Source organism: Ceratotherium simum, chromosome 13, assembly GCF_057802395.1.
Source record: "Ceratotherium simum simum isolate JZ-2026a chromosome 13, ASM5780239v1, whole genome shotgun sequence".
NCBI classification, from domain to species: Eukaryota; Metazoa; Chordata; class Mammalia; order Perissodactyla; family Rhinocerotidae; genus Ceratotherium; species Ceratotherium simum.
Window position 1 is genome coordinate 30718414 of NC_141912.1, and position 18104 is coordinate 30736517.

At 43.8% G+C, this 18104-nt stretch overlaps 2 protein-coding genes across 7 annotated transcripts in view; one reads left to right on the forward strand and one right to left on the reverse strand.

Moving 5' to 3' along the window:
- Positions 1-1631, reverse strand: part of LOC147915638 (uncharacterized) — a 68638-nt gene extending 67007 nt beyond the window's left edge. For 2 of the 6 annotated variants that reach the window (XM_087438255.1, XM_087438254.1), the window contains exon 1: positions 1362-1629. In XM_087438255.1, coding sequence (XP_087294381.1) covers positions 1362-1503 — 142 coding nt within the window. In that variant the 5' untranslated portion in view covers positions 1504-1629. Of the gene's footprint in view, positions 1-1361 lie in introns of all 6 variants that reach the window. The other 4 variants (XR_015554059.1, XR_015554058.1, XM_087438256.1 and 1 more) reach the window with 4 other exon arrangements.
- LOC101398910 (class I histocompatibility antigen, Gogo-B*0103 alpha chain-like) overlaps positions 1-18104 on the forward strand; it is a 334177-nt gene that overhangs the window by 233030 nt on the left and 83043 nt on the right. The gene's annotated exons all lie outside the window — the stretch shown is intronic.

The following is an 18104-nucleotide window of genomic DNA, read 5'->3' on the forward strand; positions in this document are numbered from 1 at the left end:
TGAAAGCAGCCAGAAGGGCTCCTGCTATCCCTAAGAAGAGGCTCCACCCCTCATCCCCCTCCTTATCCTGACAGGCTTGAGCAGCCCCTCATGCTGCATCTAATGAATGGATGTATCATGTTGATACTATGTATCCTTGGCATGATGTGATGAAAACCACAATCTACCTCTGTGGTCTTCCTCCCATTAACCCATTAGCCCAGTCTTAGGAGAAAAACAAATTCCAGTAGAGGGACATCCTACAATATACATGACCAGTATTCCTCAAAACTGTCAAGGTCATCAAAAACAAGTCTGAGAAACTGCCACAGCCAAGGGGAGCCTAAGGAGACAGGGGAACTAAATGTAATGTGGTAAGCTGGATGGGATCATGAAACAGAAAAGTAGTTAGGTAAAAACTAAGGAAATCTGAGTACACTATAGACTTTGGACAATAATAATGTACCAATATTTGTTCATTAATTGCTAACAAATGTGCCATACATTTTTAACATAAGATGTTAATAAAAGGGGAAAAGGTTTGGGCTATACGGGAACTCTGTTCTATATTCATAATTTTTCTATAAATCCATAATTGTTCCAAAAACTAAAGTCTATTATTAAAAAAGAACAAAATTGCAATTTGGGAACACAAAAAAAGCCTATTTTTTAAAAAGCTGATTCTTTTAAACTTGGGGGAAAACATCCTATGGACTATGACTTTAACTAACAGTTAAATAGGAGGGTCGCCATGGCCCCCACACGGATATTTGCTGTATGTATGAACGAATGTCATTCTCCTATCTTTTGAAGCGCACACAAGTCGTCGTGGTGTCAAAGTCTGAAATGCACTGGGAATTTGGAAGTGTCTGCTCCACAAAGATAAATTTACACACTCTTTTCTAAGGCCAAATATGGAGAAAATCAGCAGGGAAACGCTAATGTGCTAACGGGCTGGAGAAGGGAGTGAATGTACAGCTCCACGTATATGTGGCAAAACCTATTCATTATGACCAAAAGAAAGTAAATGAAAGAAAACAGGACTCTGGTCATGGAGCCGGATTGGCCATCCACTCGGCTCTAAGCAACCAGACCGTCCTCCGGCCCCGATTACCTCTGGCCTTGGAGACAAGAGTGGATCGGTGCCTGAGCTGGACACGGGAAGGCGAGGAAGACCCACGAGGAAGGGGCCAATGGAGGGTCAAGCAAGCAGGGGGATCAGGCCTGGAGGGAGGACACAGCGAACTTCACCCTCCTCCCGAGCCCGCCCGGCGGCCCGGCCCCGTCCTGCTCTCGGGCCGGCGGCCGCGTTTGGTCGCGCGGACCCCGGGGCGCGTGTGACCGCTGCTTTGCTGCATTTCTCATGGACGCCCCCTACTCACCGGCCGCGAGCTCCGGACCGCGAATCCGGGGCTGGGGTCGCTTCTCTCCCGCGGCGGTCAGTTCCGGGTCGCGATCCCCCGCGAGAACCCAGCGCGACGTCGCGTCCCCGCCACTAATCTCCCGGCTCTTCCGAGCCCCCATCGAGATCCCCCCGAACCAGCGCCCGGATTGGCCCCTGCCGAACTCCGCCTCCCAATGGGAACCTTAGTCTCCTCTACGTCACCGATCACCGGGCCAATCCCCGGGCCGCGGCGGGGGATGGGGCGGAGGAGCAGACAAAAGGAAACCGAAATCAGGCGGAGCCGAGGCTGCGCGGGAGCCGCAGCCAGAGTTGGGCGCGTAGTGCGAGCTTCTGGGTTACAGGGTGGAAGGGAGTCGAGTTCTGAGACCTAATGAGACCCTTTGTAGGACTCTGGGATGCCAGCATGTCCTCCCCTCCTCCCGATTCCCGTCTCGGGCTGGATCAGGGTCAGAGGGCGACGCAAGTGGCGCTCGCCAGGTGCTCAACATTCAACAGGACTCCCTGCCCCCAGCGTGGCCCAGATTTGCTTCCTGGACCAGGCAGGATCTTAGCAAGCAAATATTCTCAGGGGGCTGTTTGCAAAAGTTAACCACCATTTCCGAAGCACCTACGATGAGTAAGGCGCTTTACATAAAATATCCTTAAAGCAGGCAGGCTTTATCGTCCCCATTCGACAGAAGGGAAAATTGAGGTTCCAAGAGCTTAGGGGCCTGGGCCCGGCTCAGTGGGCTTGGTTCCCTCCTCGGCCTGGATTCGGAAACCACAGAGCCCGCAAAGCGGGCCGGGACTCGGTTCCCAGGGTCCTCGGTGGGGAGGTGGCCTGGAGGTGCCCGCACGTCCCCGCCGCCCGTGGCCCCGGAAGCTGACGGCGCCGAAGCGGCCCCACCTGCCCACCTGCGCCCGCTTCCTGCTCTGCCTGCGGCCGCCGCACCCGGTCCAGTCGCGGGGCCCCGTGTGCAGCCGTTGCTGTGTCCCAGGTACTGTCACATGAAAATCCCCGTCTCCCGGGGCCAGCGGGGCTGTCGCCGCGTTCAGCGCGGGGCTAGGGAGGGCGGTGAAGGTTGTCCTGGTCACCCTGTTCCCTGCCCCTACGGGTGGCCGGGAGATCAAGGTGGGGACAAAGGTCGTCCGCCTAGGCGGGGTAAAGGAGTAGGTTGCAGGTATTGGGGGGTATTCATGACGGGGTGAGCTCAGGGTCCTAAACCCTAAGACCTGCCCGGCCTCCACCCCTCCCCCGCAGGGGGTGGAGGAACGAGGTGAAAACTCAGGGTTTAAGGTGGAGGGGGTGGAGTATTCAGAAGAAATACATGCCCATAGTTTACATCCCCGTCCGCCACCCCACGCCCCGCTGTCTTTTCTCCCTTTGTCCAGCGATGTAGCTCTCGAAGCCCCTCTCCTCTGGGCGGGAGGGGTGTGGGCCTCACCTGTTGGCCATGACTCTGGTGGGCCTGGGTTCTGGCTGTGGTCTCAGCACATCCCAGACCCTCCAGCCACGTGCTCCTTTAGTTGGTGTTGTGGAAGAAAGCGTGTTTAAGTGTTCTTCAAATGATTTCCTGCAACTAACCTGCTCTCTCTCTGTCCCTAGGAAGTCCTTCCCCACCCACAGGCCATTCTGTGCTTCCTCCAGCCTTAGAGGTCCCTTTCTCCTGCTTAAAATTCTCCCATATCTTCCCAGCCCACTTAGAGAGTGTGGAAGGCCTCTGCAGGGCCTGACATGACTGCCCTGCTTGTCTTTCTGAGCTCCCTCTTGCCACTTCTCCCTCAGTCCCTGTGCTTCATCCCCTCTGCCCTAGCCCCTTGCATGGCTGCCCCCTTCTTGTCAATCCTGTCTCTGCTCAATTGGCATCTCAGAAAGGCCTTCCTCCACCATCCAGTCTTAAGTCAGTTCCCCATAAGGCATCATTCTGTTTCACTTTCTTCATGCGTTTGTCATCATTTGAAAGCATCTTGTTCATTTCTTTGTCAATGTATTTATGTTCCACCTCCCCCACCACCACCAGTGTCAGCCCCATGAAAAGTGGAGACACACCTGTCTTCCATGCACATGGCTGTCACTCAATAAATGTATGTTGAATCAGTGAGCTCTGCTTGGGCATTTCTGGAAGCTTTCTGAAGCCTTATGGCCCTGCTTGGCTGCAGTATGTCATGCACTCTTGTCTTCCACCACACGACGCCTTGGTTGATGCAGCTTCTCAAGTCCAAGTAACGGTAATGGAAATGGTGGCTCCAAGGCTTGCTTTGTGCTCAGAGCAGTGTTGTAGCAGCACACTGTGGTACCTGCCTGGTGCTCAGACTCTCTGGCCCCCAAGGTTCTGAGAGCAGAGTCAAAATTCCTTCCTCCAGCTCTCCAGCCAGGAGTTCATACCAGATGGAGACCAGAGTGGTATACGGGGCTGGTTGGGAGTTTGGCTTTGGAGTGTGGGGGAAGAGGGAGAATCCCCCTCTGCCCTTTCCCTTAAGGTTCTTATGGCTAGCCAAATAATTAACAAGACAGGTTAGCAGGAGAAAATAATACCAAGTTTAATAACATGTATACATGGGAGAAAGCAGGGACACTGCGTTTCTCAACACGATAGCAGAAATTCTCATCTTAAATACCATGTTCAGCTAGAGACAAAGGAGGATGTTGGGGGTGGGAGGAGTCAGTTACAGGAGATTACCACTAAGGCACAGTAAACAAGAGTAAGGTTATTATGCAGATTTAAGACCTCACTTTCCACATTGATAAGTTTCTAGAAATGAGATCATTCCCCCTCTTCCCAATACAGAGAGGGAGATACCTTTACAAATGGAGATTTCCCTTATAAATGTAAATGTTTGTCTGGCAACTCCTTGCAGGGCCATCCAGAGAATGTGGCCAGAGACAGAACTTCAGATAAGATGGGCTTGTTGGTGCCTTTCCTATTGTAACATCTATTTTACACTATATTACAGCCATCAGGTAGAAGATCTGTTCCAGGAAGGAGTTACTATGTCAAATTCTTTAGGCAGTTAGTGGGGGAGGTCAAATGTCCGTCAGAGAAAACAATCAAGGTAAAGAGATAGATTTCAGGGTGGCCAAATCTTGATCTCCCACAGGAGTCATAGCTCTGATACCAAACCAAGCGGGCTCACCTCCTGGTGAGTTAAATGAGACTCTACACCAGCGGAAGTTGCCTCACAAAGTAAAGTGTATTTGCAGCAAATAGGAGACTGTGAGGAATCATTTCCAAAGTCATGGAGTCATGGAACAAAGGGAGGTAGGAACTTTTATTTCAGTTGGGGAATGAATATTCAAAAGGGAGAGGCAGGTACACTGCAGATTATGGTAATGAGGCTTAATCTCCTCCTGTGGAGATCTTCACATTAAATATAAGGCAAAGTCATGGGCGTAGCTCTTGTAGGAAGGCTTGGCTAGCTTCAGGGTGGTTGCTGGTTGTGTCTCTTTAACATGAAAAAACAACTTGGAAGGGCCGGCCTGGTGGTGCAACAGTTAAGGGTTTGTGCTCCTCTGCGGCTGCCTGGGGTTCGCAGGCCCAGATCCAGGTTGCGCACTGTCGCACCGCTTCTCAAGCCATGCTGTGGCGGTGTTCCATATAAAGTAGAGGAAGATGGGCACGGATGTTAGCCCAGGGCCAATCTTCCTCAGCAGAAAGAGGAGGATTGGCAACAGATGTTAGCTCAGGGCTAATCTTCCTCACACACACACACAAAAAAAACACAACTTGGAAAAACAGTTAAATGCTTCCAAACCCACCCTTGAGTTCCTCATGGCACTAGTAGGTGCCAGCTCTGCTCAGCTCTGCATGGGCTTGAATCCTCCTCTCTGCCACTTTCTCCATGACTTTGGGGAGTTGCTCAGCCTCTATGTGCTGCAGGTTCTTTCTCTGCAAAGTGGAAACGATAATTATATCTACTTCACAGAACTTTTATGAGGATTAAATGAGCTAATACATGTAAAGCCTTTGAAACAGTGAATAAGTATTGACTAGATCAAAGGGTATGAAAATGTCAACGCAAAATAACGAATAACCATTCCATAAATAAGAGAAATAAGGTGAGTTTACTTGAGCCAGAGTGAGGATTATAACCCAGGAAGGCCTTAGAAAGCATTCCACAGAAGCATGGTTTTCAGTACTGTCTTATATCTTTTTAGAACAAAGAACATACATTAAACACACCCAGGATACATTTCCATCAAAATTTCAACAGGTATTCAGTTGCAAATTAGAAGGTCAACATGACTGTGATGTCAGGAAAGGGACTAATCTGGGCGTTACCAATAGGGCGAAGGAGGGGAAGTGTGCATTCTTATCTTAAGAGAGTGCATTCTTTACTTTAATGGTTAAGCAGATGTACAATGTATGTTTGATAGGCCATAAGTCAGGCTTTTTAGTTCAAGCCAAACCAGTTTTGAACCCAAATAGTTACCCCATATACCTCAATATGTGAAAATCTCTTGTCGTTTCAACCATTTGATCAATAATCTTTCGATAGAAAGCATTGCTGATCAAAATATTACCCCTCGGTGCCAGGGTGTTTGCTGCCTGCCCTGGGTCCATCATGTCACTTGGTGCTAGGCTTTGTTTGTTTGTTTGTTTTTGTGAGGAAGATTAGCTCTGAGCTAACATCTGATGCCAATCCTCCTCTTTTTTGCTGAGGAAGACTGGCCCTGGGCTAACATCCGTGCCCATCTTCCCCTGCTTTATATGGGATGCCACCACAGCATGGCTTGACAAGCGATGTGTTGGTGCACGCCCAGGATCTGAACCTGTGAACCCCAGGCCACCGAAGCAGAGTGCGCACACTTAACCGCTGTGCCACTGGGCCGGCCACCTAGGCTTTTATTTCATCAATTTGCCCAGTTATACACGTTGGGGGGAAATAGTCAGATATAGTGGACAAGCATAGAGGTATATAGTAACAGGGTAAGTGTTTCACAGGTTATGTAATTTGTCAATTATTTTTAGATTATTGCACAAATGTTGCACATGTGCTTTTACATGACTTCCCATAGTTACATTGTTTATAACAATTATAGAACAGGTAATGCACTACTTGAAATGAATTTTTAGGCATAACCTTAATAAGAAAAGGAGATTCGTCCAGGTTTGTAAGATCGATCAACCGTCTCAAGTCGCTGAGTAACCAGTAAGTAGTTTGGATAGTTTGGAATACAAGAATTCCAAGGAGTAACAGAAATAGGAATTGCAATCCAGTTCGCAAACAGAGAACAATACTGGAAGGGAGCCAATTAAACAAATCAAGACTGGGTGTAGGATCACCTAAGGCATTCACCTGTTTTTCTCATGTGCTTTAGCAGAGATGATACATTGGAAGATTCAACAGGTATAAAAACACAGCGTTCAGTTTGATATGAAGATGCTGTATGGGATCTACATATGGGATGCTGTAAGAATATCTAAGGCCATTCTTTTTTTTTTTTTTTAATTTTTTTTTACTTATTTTATTTTTTTTACCCCAAAGCCCCAGTAGATAGTTGTATGTCATAGCTGCACATCCTTCTTCTAAGGCCATTCTATTTTGAAGGACAACCTTTGTCATTAAAGACATTTCAGCATCTAATAAGGCTATTCCTGCTTGACTACTGTTAAGGGCTTCTGTATGTGATATGACATCCTCTAGCCCCAAAGAAGGAACAAATATAGCTAGCTGCTTGGTGGTCATGCCAGTGGAACACTGAAGAACCCATCTGGCCTTAAAGGGAGGAAGATTGGCAACAGTGTGAATCCTTCCCTACATCCCAGGGAAATTCAGGGTGCAGTGTTTTAGCCATGTAGGCAGTAGCCAAGGCCAGAGATTTATTCCACGTAACCATTGAGTTCCATTAGGAGCCACTCAATAAATGCCTGGGCTTTGAGACCAGTCTGTTCTAAATCAATCACTTTCTTTAAGTATGATAGTATTTTGAAAACCTTAAATGGAACAATTATAAAATAGGTATACAGTTTAAGCATAAGAAAGGTTTAAATGAGGAGATTTAAAGTTGGGAATACAGGCCTGGTCTCAAGTCTTGGGACCGCTGTCTACAACAGATGCTGTCTTCTTCTCATCCTGGTTTGGAGGTATTTGCATTGGTCAGTTGAAGTCGGGGATCAGAAATAGGAAATGAAACCCACTCAGATGGGGAAGACTTTTTTTTTTTTTAATGAGAAATGTAAATTCACGAGTCTATGCCTTTTGATTCTGCAGTGCGTGAATTGGTTAAAAGAACCTGGTATGGTCCTTTCCCACAGGGCTGCAAAGAGTCTTTTATTTGATGCCTCTTCTGATAAATAAACTCTCCAGGTTATAGTCCATGATCCTAAGGGCTGGGAGCTCTCTGTGAATAGAATCAGCTACCAGCCTCTCTCTCTTTTTTTTTTTCAAGTGCCTCAATAAGACCTTGACAATAATTAGGATATTTCCTTTAAGCAAAGTTGGTTCATACATTTCTTTGTCTAATTGCATAGGCCGTCCAGTTATTATCTCAGAAGGAGGCAGCTGATGTTTACCAAAGGGTGTAGATCTAAGATTAAGGAGCACTAGTGGAAGAGCTTTTGGCCATGAGAGATTAAATGCCTCTGAAAGCTTTGCCAGTTGAGTTTTGATTGTGCCGTTAGTTCTTTCCACCAATCCTGAGGATTGGGGATGGTAAGCACAGTGGAAATGCTGCATTATTGGCCAAATGTTACAAATAGATTTAACTATTTGTCCAGTGAAATGAGTTCCCTGGTCACTATGTAACTCTGTAGGAATTCCCCAAACAGGAATTATTCTCTCCAACAATAATTTGTCTAAAGCCATTGCTCTTCTGCAAGGAAACGCCTCAACTCAATGTAAGAACACGTAGATCATCACAAGATATATTTACATCCTTGAGATGGTGGCATTTGGACAAAGTCCAATTGCCATACCTCAAAGGGTCCCTTAGGAAGGGGAAAGTGGCATTATGATTCATGAAATAGTTTCCCTAGATTATATTTTGGGCATGTAACCATGAGTGTAGGCTTTCTGGGCCACTGTGGGAGAAAGTTTCCAAAAATATTGTTTTCCCCATAAAGTCATCCTTTCTCTTGCCCAATGGGTTAATTGGTGTATATGCTAGAGCAGTGGCAATTGTGCTCCAATAGGTACTAGGGGTTTCTCATTGGGCCTGAACCACATCTGTGAGGGGGTGTCAAAAATTTCCCCTTTTGACTGCCATATCTGTTTCTCTTCTTCCATGGCGATTTCTTGAGCCTGTAGAAGGAAGCCTTTTACTGGGTTAGCAGAGATAATACAAAGTAGCAGGCGCTGTCGAGGCTGGACAGCATATCCAGCTTGATAATGTCTTGCTTATCATTTAAGTAAAAGCCATCTGTAAACCAAATTAGGTAATAGAATGCAGTCATGGTCTTTTCCTCTTGTGTTGTTGAAAGCAAGGTAGCAGGGTTAAAATAGTGAATAATATTTACCTATGCAATATAGCCTAAGAAAGTTTATCATCATTTACTTGACAATGCTTCCCATGCAATTTAGCATACGAAACAAGCGTAATTAGTATCTCCCCCTTTATAGGAAGAGAGAACAAATTTCTTTGAGAAGTCCCAGGGGCCCTCTGAAGATTCCCAAAGAAAAAGTCAAAAAGACTTCATTTAGGATATGAATTTTCAGGAGCTTGGTCAAACAAGATCAAAGGGTTGCTGATCTTGTCACTGTGAAACAATGCTTGGTTATCCATTCAGTCAAAGTGACAACAGAAACAGTGAAGTGCAAACAGAACATTAAAACAGTAAAAAAAAAAAACAAAAAAAAAACCCTACTAGAGAAACCTCAGTCTTTTTGTAAGACCTCAGTCTTACTTTCCTTGAATACAAACATATTTTCCTTAATTTTTAGTAGTTTTAATCACATATATTAGAATTTTTAATCCTTAGAAACCTTAATTTCTAAGTAAAAACTAAGTAAGCAAACAATTGTGAATGTCTTTTACATTAGCATTCTGTGGCTTGGAAAATTTATAAATACCTTTTATAATTTCTAAAAACATGTTACTTCATAGTACAATCTTTTAATAAAATACAAGACATGTTTACTAATAGACCTAAACACCTTTTAGTTTTCTGTAATAAGAAGCCAAGAGTAGATAAACTTATATTTAATAATTAATATCTAATATTTTACCTTATTGAGAGATGATCTAGATATTTAATGAATTTTTACTATTTAAATTAACCTAGCAAAACTTGAAAGTTTCATGTTACCAAAGAGATTTTGGAAGCTGTTTTAAATATATATACCATAACATATAATTATTGTTAAAAGTTCACCCAACACTCATCTTTTTCACCTGTATTTAGTTACTTGTTTCCAATAATTATTTAGATTGCCCACAAGACTTCGTGAGACATTAGGCAAGATTAGCCATCATTTTAAGTTATTATTTTTGTTAGCCAGTTTTGTAATAGATATAACATCAGCTTATTTGCCCACTAAACAGAATAAAGGCTGCATGTCTGATCATCTCCAACGCTGATAACTGAGGACATGCCTATTTTAATCAAACCAACAAACTTAAACAAGCTTTTATTTACCAAAGATTATTTCATATCACATTAACTTGAAAGACATTTGGGTTAATTGCATTTAGAAATAAATTTTGTAAGCACTTACTTTAAGCCAATTGAATAGAGCTTTTGAGAAATTATACCATCCGGAGGTAAAATATCACACATTTATAACATACATGTATAGACACACAATAAACAGACAGATGCAACAAAGATTTTATAGCTCCTATTTTAAAAATTTTCCCTTAGAATTTTGGGCAAGGGTGCCTTCATAGTAGACTGCATCTACAAAGACTTCTTTTCCCATTTTTTTCTTTCAGTCTCAGGAATCTGGGATGAGCTAGATATTCTCCTTTTGTTAAGCACTTGCACAAGTCTTTGGAGTTTGGAGGCGAGGCTGGCCATTTGGGAACTGGTCAGGCTTTTAGAAGCTCGATTTCCCGCTTTTCTTTTAGTTTCATTTTGCTATAAAGTCTGAACAACATCTAAGGACAGTGTAGTGGGTCAGAAGTGTGCTGCTTGTGAGTGTTACTCCCTAAAGAAAGGTTGTCAACACTCTCTTACATGCCTCAGTTTCTCCTGCTGGCAGCCTAAGACTGCCGTGGGGGCTTGGAGCTCGTGGGTGACCAAATCTCATATGCGCTTCCCCAGACAAGCCTTTAATTAATTAACATGAATGATAGCGGAATTCCCTATGGGACTGCTATGCGTCGTGAGGATTTGACCCTCCAACACTTCCACTGATGTTCTCAGTCACCTGAGGATGCCTTTCGGCTGGGAAGAGCAATGTCCCTTTTCTTCAGAGCCAAACACGTTCAGTCTCTCATTTCTCTATCAAGCAGTTTGTTCAGACTTTATAAACACAATTCTTTCCAATTTAAAGCCAAATTAACAAGGTCAGCCTGCCTCATTCACTCCAAAGTTCCCCCTAGGCTCCCCTGGCCTAGGAAATTCCCCCTCGGTTTCTCTTTCCTAGGAATTCCCCCACTAGGTTCCTCTTACCTAGGGTATGTACGGGTACCCCCTTAAGACACCAAGTCTTAAGGTTTGAAACAGCTCAAATAAACTCTGGACCATTGACTTAAAATAAGGAGGTCCAGGTTTCAGGAGAACTCACCAGAGTCACCTGAAGAATACCATGATCCAAGGGGAGCTCAATGGGCCTGAATGCTGGTTCAGTGTAGATCCAGATGGTCTCCGGTGAGTTTCTCTGAAATCTTGCCACAACTATGCCAAGAAATCTCGTAGAATATTTTTATGCAATTTTAACCAATAACTGCAAAATAACCAATAACCGTTCTATAGATAAGAGAAATAAGGTGAGTTTTACTTGAGCCAGAGTGAGGATTATAACCTGGGAAGGCCTTATAAAGCATTCTTTTTTTTTTTTTTTTTTGTGAGGAAGATCAGCCCTGAGCTAACATCTGCCAATCCTCCTCTTTTTGCTGAGGAAGACTGGCCCTGGGCTAACATCCGTGCCCATCTTCCTCCACTTTATATGGGACACCGCCACAGCATGGATTGCCAAGTGGTGCGTCGGTGCGCACCCAGGATCCGAAACGGCGAACCCCAGGCCTCTGCGGCGGAGCCCACGCACTTAACCGCTTGTGCTGGACCCAAGCATTCTTGATAGTCCATTTTCTGATAGCCTCTTATCTCCTTAGCCTAAGCAGGTTCCATTCCTTTCCTCTTCCCTAAGTTATTATTGTCACAAATTATTCTGTTTTGTGTTGTGAGTTTGTGATTAAAATGAAGTGTTTATAGTTATTTTTGATGCTTTCCTTCCCTTTATCTTTAATGTTATAATTAAGTGTTTGCTAATCTGTTCTGATAGAGAATTTTCTGATTTTGTCTGTCTATTTATTTCCTTGCTCAAGGCTTTGTAAACCTTTTCCTTTTTGTTTCAGGTATGAGGGCCTTCTTGATCATTTCGTGTAGTGGGGGGTCTTGTGGCCATGAACTCCCCAGCTTTTGTTTATCTGAGAAAGTTTTTATTTCTTCCTCGTATCTGAAGGATAATGTCACTGGATAGAGTATTCTTGGCTGAAAGTTTTGTCTTTCAGTATTTTGAATATATCATTCCACTCTCTCCTAGCCTGTAAGGTTTCTGCTGAGAAATCCAATGAAAGCCTGATAGGGGTTCCTTTGTAGGTTATTTTGTGCCTTGCTGCTCTTAATATTTTTCCTCTGTCATTGATTTTTGCCAGTTTTACTAACACACGCCTTGGAAGAGGTCTTTTTGCATTGATGTAATTAGGGGATCTATTGGCTTCATTTACTTGTAATTCCAGTTCCTTCCCCAGGTTTGGGAAGTTCTCAACTATTATTTCTTTGAACAAGCTCTCTGCTCCTTTCTCCCTCTCTTCTCCCTCTGGAATACCTATAATCCTTATGTTGCATTTCCTAACTGAGTCAGATATTTCTCAGCGAGTTTCTTCATTTCTTTTTCATCTTAGTTCTCTCTCCTCCTCCACCTGAAGCATTTCTATATTTCTGTCCTCTAAATTACTAATTTTGTCCTCCATAATATCATCTCTGATTTTTAATGACTTTAGATTGTTTTTTATCTCATTCATTGTGTTCTTCATCTCCATCATTTCTGTTTGGGTTTTTTTTTTTAGAGTTTCAATCTCTTTTGTGAAGAATTCCTTCTACTCATTAATTTTATTTTATTTATTTATTTATTTTTTTGTGTGAGGAGATCAGCCCTGTGCTAACATCCGCCAATCCTCCTCTTTTTTTGCCGAGGAAGACGGCCCTGGGCTAACATCCGTGCCCATCCTCCTCCACTTTATATGGGACGCCGTCACAGCATGGCTTGCCAAAGCAGTGCGTCGGTGCGCGCCCAGGATCCGAACCAGCGAACCCTGGGCCGCCGCAGCGGAGCGCGCGCACCCAACCGCTTGCACCACCGGGCCAGCCCCAACTCATTAATTTTAATCCTGAGTTCATTGAACTGTCTTTCTGAGCTTTCTTGTAATTCACTGAATTTCCTCATGATAAATATTTTGACTTCTCTGTCATTTAGATTGTAAATTTCTGTGACTTCAGGATTGGTTTCTCGAGACTTGTCATTTTCCTTCTGGTCTGGAGTGTTAATGTATTTCTTCATGATATTTGATGGAGCGGACCTTTGCCAGCACATAGTGGTAGTATCTGGTCACAGATTCCACCTGTCACCACTGGAGGGGGCAGGAGCTGTGTTTTCTGAACCTGCCACATCCCCTGGAAGTTGTGCCAGTAGGGGTCTCTGCATTTGCTTGCTGGCCACCACTGCTTCACACACGCAGGCACAGGTGCTCTGGTGTGGATCCACTGCACTGGGTGACCAGCTGAGCTGGTTCACCAGGCGGGGGCTGGGGTGCTTTCTTTTGTGCGCTCGCTCTTGAGCCATCCCACTCTGCACTCACTGGCAGCCTGCCTGGGCTGCTGGGCTTTGTAAGGGCTCCCACATGGTGTCAGAGCTCCCTCGATGTGGGGCATTCCTGTGGGCTGGGAAGCAACTCCCAGAGCGAAAGAATTCCATGGAGGGAGGTAGCAGCTTTTAAAGTATGCAAATAGGCCTCTTTCAGGGAAAGACAGAGATGGGCCTTCCTGTCTGCTCCATCTTTGCTGAGCCTGAGGCGGACAGCCACATCAAGTTCTCCTGAGCCCATGAAGAACTGTTTCCTTATTTGCTATAGTCTTGTGGGTCTCATGGATGCAGGCCCCATTGGCTTTCTGAACTAGGTATTTTAGGGACCCATCCCTCAGGTGGAAGTCTTAATAGTTGGGGGGCTAGATGTTGGGTCCAAACCCTTCACTCCTCAGGGAGAGGCTGGGAGTTGTGAGTTTTCTCCTGATTGTATGTTGCTTCTCTGGGGGTGGTGTTTATGGCAAGAGTGTGCCTCAGCCTTTCCTATGTGTATCAACGTGGGTATTTTCTCATTTAACTGATGTGTTGGAGTTGCTCAACTAGTTTCTGGATTTGTTTCAGAGGGAATTTCTCCATGTGTGGCTGTAGATTCACTGTGTCTGTGGGAGGCATCAAGTTCAGGATTGACCTATATTGCATCTTGGACTGGAACTCCCTCCACTCTTTTTGAAACTTGTTTTATTAGGTTGCTGGAATTCCTTGATTGACAGCCTAATATTCTTATCATTCTCCTCTACTGTTTGCCATCACTTTTCCATTTGTAACAACTATTTACTGGGGGTATGACTTTAATATTCCAATTCATCTATGGATTATTCATTTCTATAATCATATTTTTAATTTCCAAGGGTCTTTCTTGTTCTCTGATTGTATAGAATGTTGTTCTTGTTTCATAAGTGCCATGTCTTTTCTTATATCTTTTAGATGGTATGGGAACCTGGTAGATATCCTGGTTATCTGCTTTCATGATATCATGAACTTTTTCCTCACAGTACCTAGCCCAATAGGGATTTTACATTTATCTTTGTAATTTTTGCTAAATGTTCATCTCCCTCATAACAATGCAAGCTTCATATAGGCAGGGTTTTACTTTTATTCTTCATTGTACCTCCAGGGTCTAGCAAATCCCCTGATTCCCTGGAGGCCTTGAAATATACACTGGATGAATAGACTTGGGTGTGGTTTGGGCAGTTAAGTCACATTTCCCCTTGATGTCCTTCTGAACTCTGAGCCTGATGGCCTCCTGTCATAAAACATTCTGGAACATTGAAACAGTTCACTTGCATAGGGTGCAGAGTCAGACCTGCCTACCTGATGGACAGGGAACCAATGAAAGACAAGTCAACAAAGTTCTGAGAGAAAATCTCCTGGGTTCAACCCCAGCTCCACCACCTCTTAAACCTATCTGAGTCTTCCTTTTGTGACTGTACAAAGGGATCACATATTGGCTGACTTGTGGATTTGAGAATTACATTTGACTCTTTATGTAAAACACACAGTAGACTTGCCTGACATGTATTAAGTATTCCACTAATCAGGGCTACCATCATTATATTGATTCTAACATTTAGATTATTTCTGTCCTTTTGCTTTTATAAACCACAATTCAATGAACATACTTTTGAGAACACGTGTAATTATCTTCTTAGGATAAATTCCTGCAAGAGAAATTTCTGTGTCAAAATGTAAGCCTATTTAAACTGTTGAGAAATTTGCAAAAATGCCCTTTAGAAATTTTGTACCAGTTTTCAACCCCATCAACGCTTATGATGGTATATTTTTCCTACCCTGTGGCCAGTTATATATTTTTTTTTACTTTATTTTCTGTATATTATTATGTGTGGACATCTTTAAAAACCTTCCTACCTGAGGAGAAACTGCCCTTCCCAGGGCTAAACCCCAGCCAGGAGCATGCCTTTGATATGTAAACTTCCCAGTCTGGAGCCCTACCTCCTCTGTCTGGCCATGTACCCCAAGAGGCAATAGTCCTCTGCCTTAATCATCCCAGGGCCGGGTACCAGACAAATAAAGACCACCCCGATAGCCCAAAGCCTGCTGCAGTTATTCACACTAAATTATTATTAGCCAATTCTAATTTATTTACCCTGCCCTGTCCTGGCTTTCCCAAGGAGACCCCCAATAAGGCCACGGCCCAAGGGTTGCCCCTCTCCCTCCTGTCTTCTGCCTCCTGACCCTGAGTGTTTTTCCATGTGCCCCGTGTGGTGTGGTGTGCCTCCTGTCTCTAGGACTTGTGAGAATAATAAACTTTGTTATTTCCTGAGCCTTTCCTCTGTCTCCTCTTGTGGCTACACTTGACTGACCATCTCATAAAAGAATACAAAACACCAGTACTCTCATGATTTATTTTCATCTTTGCCAAGCTGATAGATTTTAATTTTTCTTCCCATTTCTTCTTCCACATTCTCATTTTGTTTGCATTTATTTATTAATAATATATTTGTTTGACATTTGCATTTCTTCTTTTCCAAATTGTTTTCTAATTGTCTTTAATTATTTTCTAATTGAGATGCAGGCATTTAAATACACTGAATATAAGAAAGAAGAAAAAGCAGCCCTTGACCCCAGAGAACTGGCCTGACACAGCTAGACCTCAGTGTTGTCTGAAGCTGGCCTGGTGCTCACAGCTAGGCCATATTATTCTCCTCTTTGACATAAACCATCTCACAAAACACCAACATCAGACAAGGACACACTGAGACCATGATAAAGTGACACAAAACAAGACTATCACATAATTTTGTCTAAGCACAGATGAAAACAAGGCACTGTGCAGCTCACAAAGTACCGAACATCTCCCTGTGCTGGGTTGTATGAGTTATACGGCTGCTTCTTTACCAATTGCTGCTTGATCCTTGCTCTAGTGTGCCCTCCCTATAGATAAGATTGGTTAAGACACCCAGTCATAGACTTGACCCTGCTTCCTAACAATACCCAATCTAGAGTGAACCCCTGCTTCCTTAGTCCTCACCAAAAATCAGCCAAGCAAAGCCCAAATCTTGTAACAATATGTTCTTTCTAATACCCTCATACTAAGATGCCCTATGGTTCCCCATGGTGTGCATTCTCCCTCGCTGCAACAAGTAATAAATGCAATGTGTTCAACCACAGGTGTGCTCCTGATGGTTTTTGGCTGAAGGACGTTGACACATGCTAACCTTTCGTCTGTCAATTTTTTGTGTGTGTCTTTGAGTTTGATTATGGGCATGTATTAGTATATTTGTGAGTTATAGTTGCCATAGAGAAGTTTTATTTTTTCTTTATGGTTTGTTTTGTTTCATTTGTTTTGTTTTGTTTTTGGTGAGGAAGATTAGCCCTGAGCTAACATCTGTTGCCTATCCTCCTCTTTTTGCTGAAGAAGATTGGCCCTGGGATAACATCCATGCCCATCTTCCTCTACTTTATATGTGGGATGCCTGCCACAGCATGGCCTGATAAGCGGTGTGTAGGTCCACGCCTAGGATCGGAAACTGCGAACCCCGGGCCGCTGAAGCAGAGTGCGCAAACCTAATCACCACGCCACCAGGCCGGCCCTTCTTTACGGTTTTTCATCTTTGGGACATGCTTAGAGAATTCTTCATCCACAATTGTGAAAATTTCTTGTATATTTTCATCTAGGTAAAAATGATGAGGAGAGTCCAAGGGTGAAGGGAAATAGACAGAACTGTTTAAATTTGGGGGGAAAGTATGAATAAAAGCAATAGGTAAAGAATTCTAAGGTGGTAGAATTCTGAGGTTTACAAGTTTGCTTTAAAATTTTGCAAGTATGTACAGGGCTTACAAGGTATTTGCTATATGTTGTGTTCAATAAATGCTTTGTCATGGACTAAGTGAAGACTTATGTGCCTGCTTATTTTTACTGAGTTTATGAAAACAACACCAAGATTCCCGATGTGATATGCACAAGGATTAGCTCCAGTGATGGGCATTTTTGAACACTTACGACCTTAAGGTGATAAATCATGTTTTGGTTAATATCTGTACACTCTAGTTGTTACAAAATACACATTAATTAAACTTCTTGGGCATGCTGTATTTTAAGGATATGTCTAAGACCCACATGGACAAATCCATGACCCTCCTATGAAGATAATTTCAATATACATCAACCTATGAGTGACACAGTATCTTTTTGAGGTGGGAGATTGAAAACTAAAACGCTCTAGATATGCTCTGTCAAATATGGTAGCTACTAGCCTATTTAAATTTAAATTACATCAAATTAAAAATTCAATTTCTCAGTGGCACTAGCCACATTTCGAGTGTCCGATAGCCACATGTAGCTAATGGCTATCATATGGACGGTGCAGCTATAGAACAATTTCCTCCTCACAGCAAGTTAGGTTGAACAGCACTGTTATTGATGCTTTGTGGGCCTCAACTCGGCATTAGACTCATTTAAAATGAAAGGGCCAATATTATTTCTCATACAGATTGCATTGGATTTCTGTCTGGGATATTAAGCTGGTTTGGGAACATAACCAAAATGGGTCACGAATGAATCTCTGTCTGGTGCCTTCGGGCACAAACTGTTACTAGTTCCAAAGGGGAAACACCAGTTCTTCCACCTCCCCTCCCAGACTGAGGACATTCTCTGGCATCAAATTTCCAAGGGTAAGTTCTGTTGTAGAAGAGAACAAGGGGAGAACCCTAAGCAAACTTTCAGGAGCAGAGAGTCCAGCTCAGGGATGGGGATTCTGGTAAGTGAACAGGAGGTGGGGGCCAGTTTGGAGCGTCTCCACGGTTTACTCAGCAC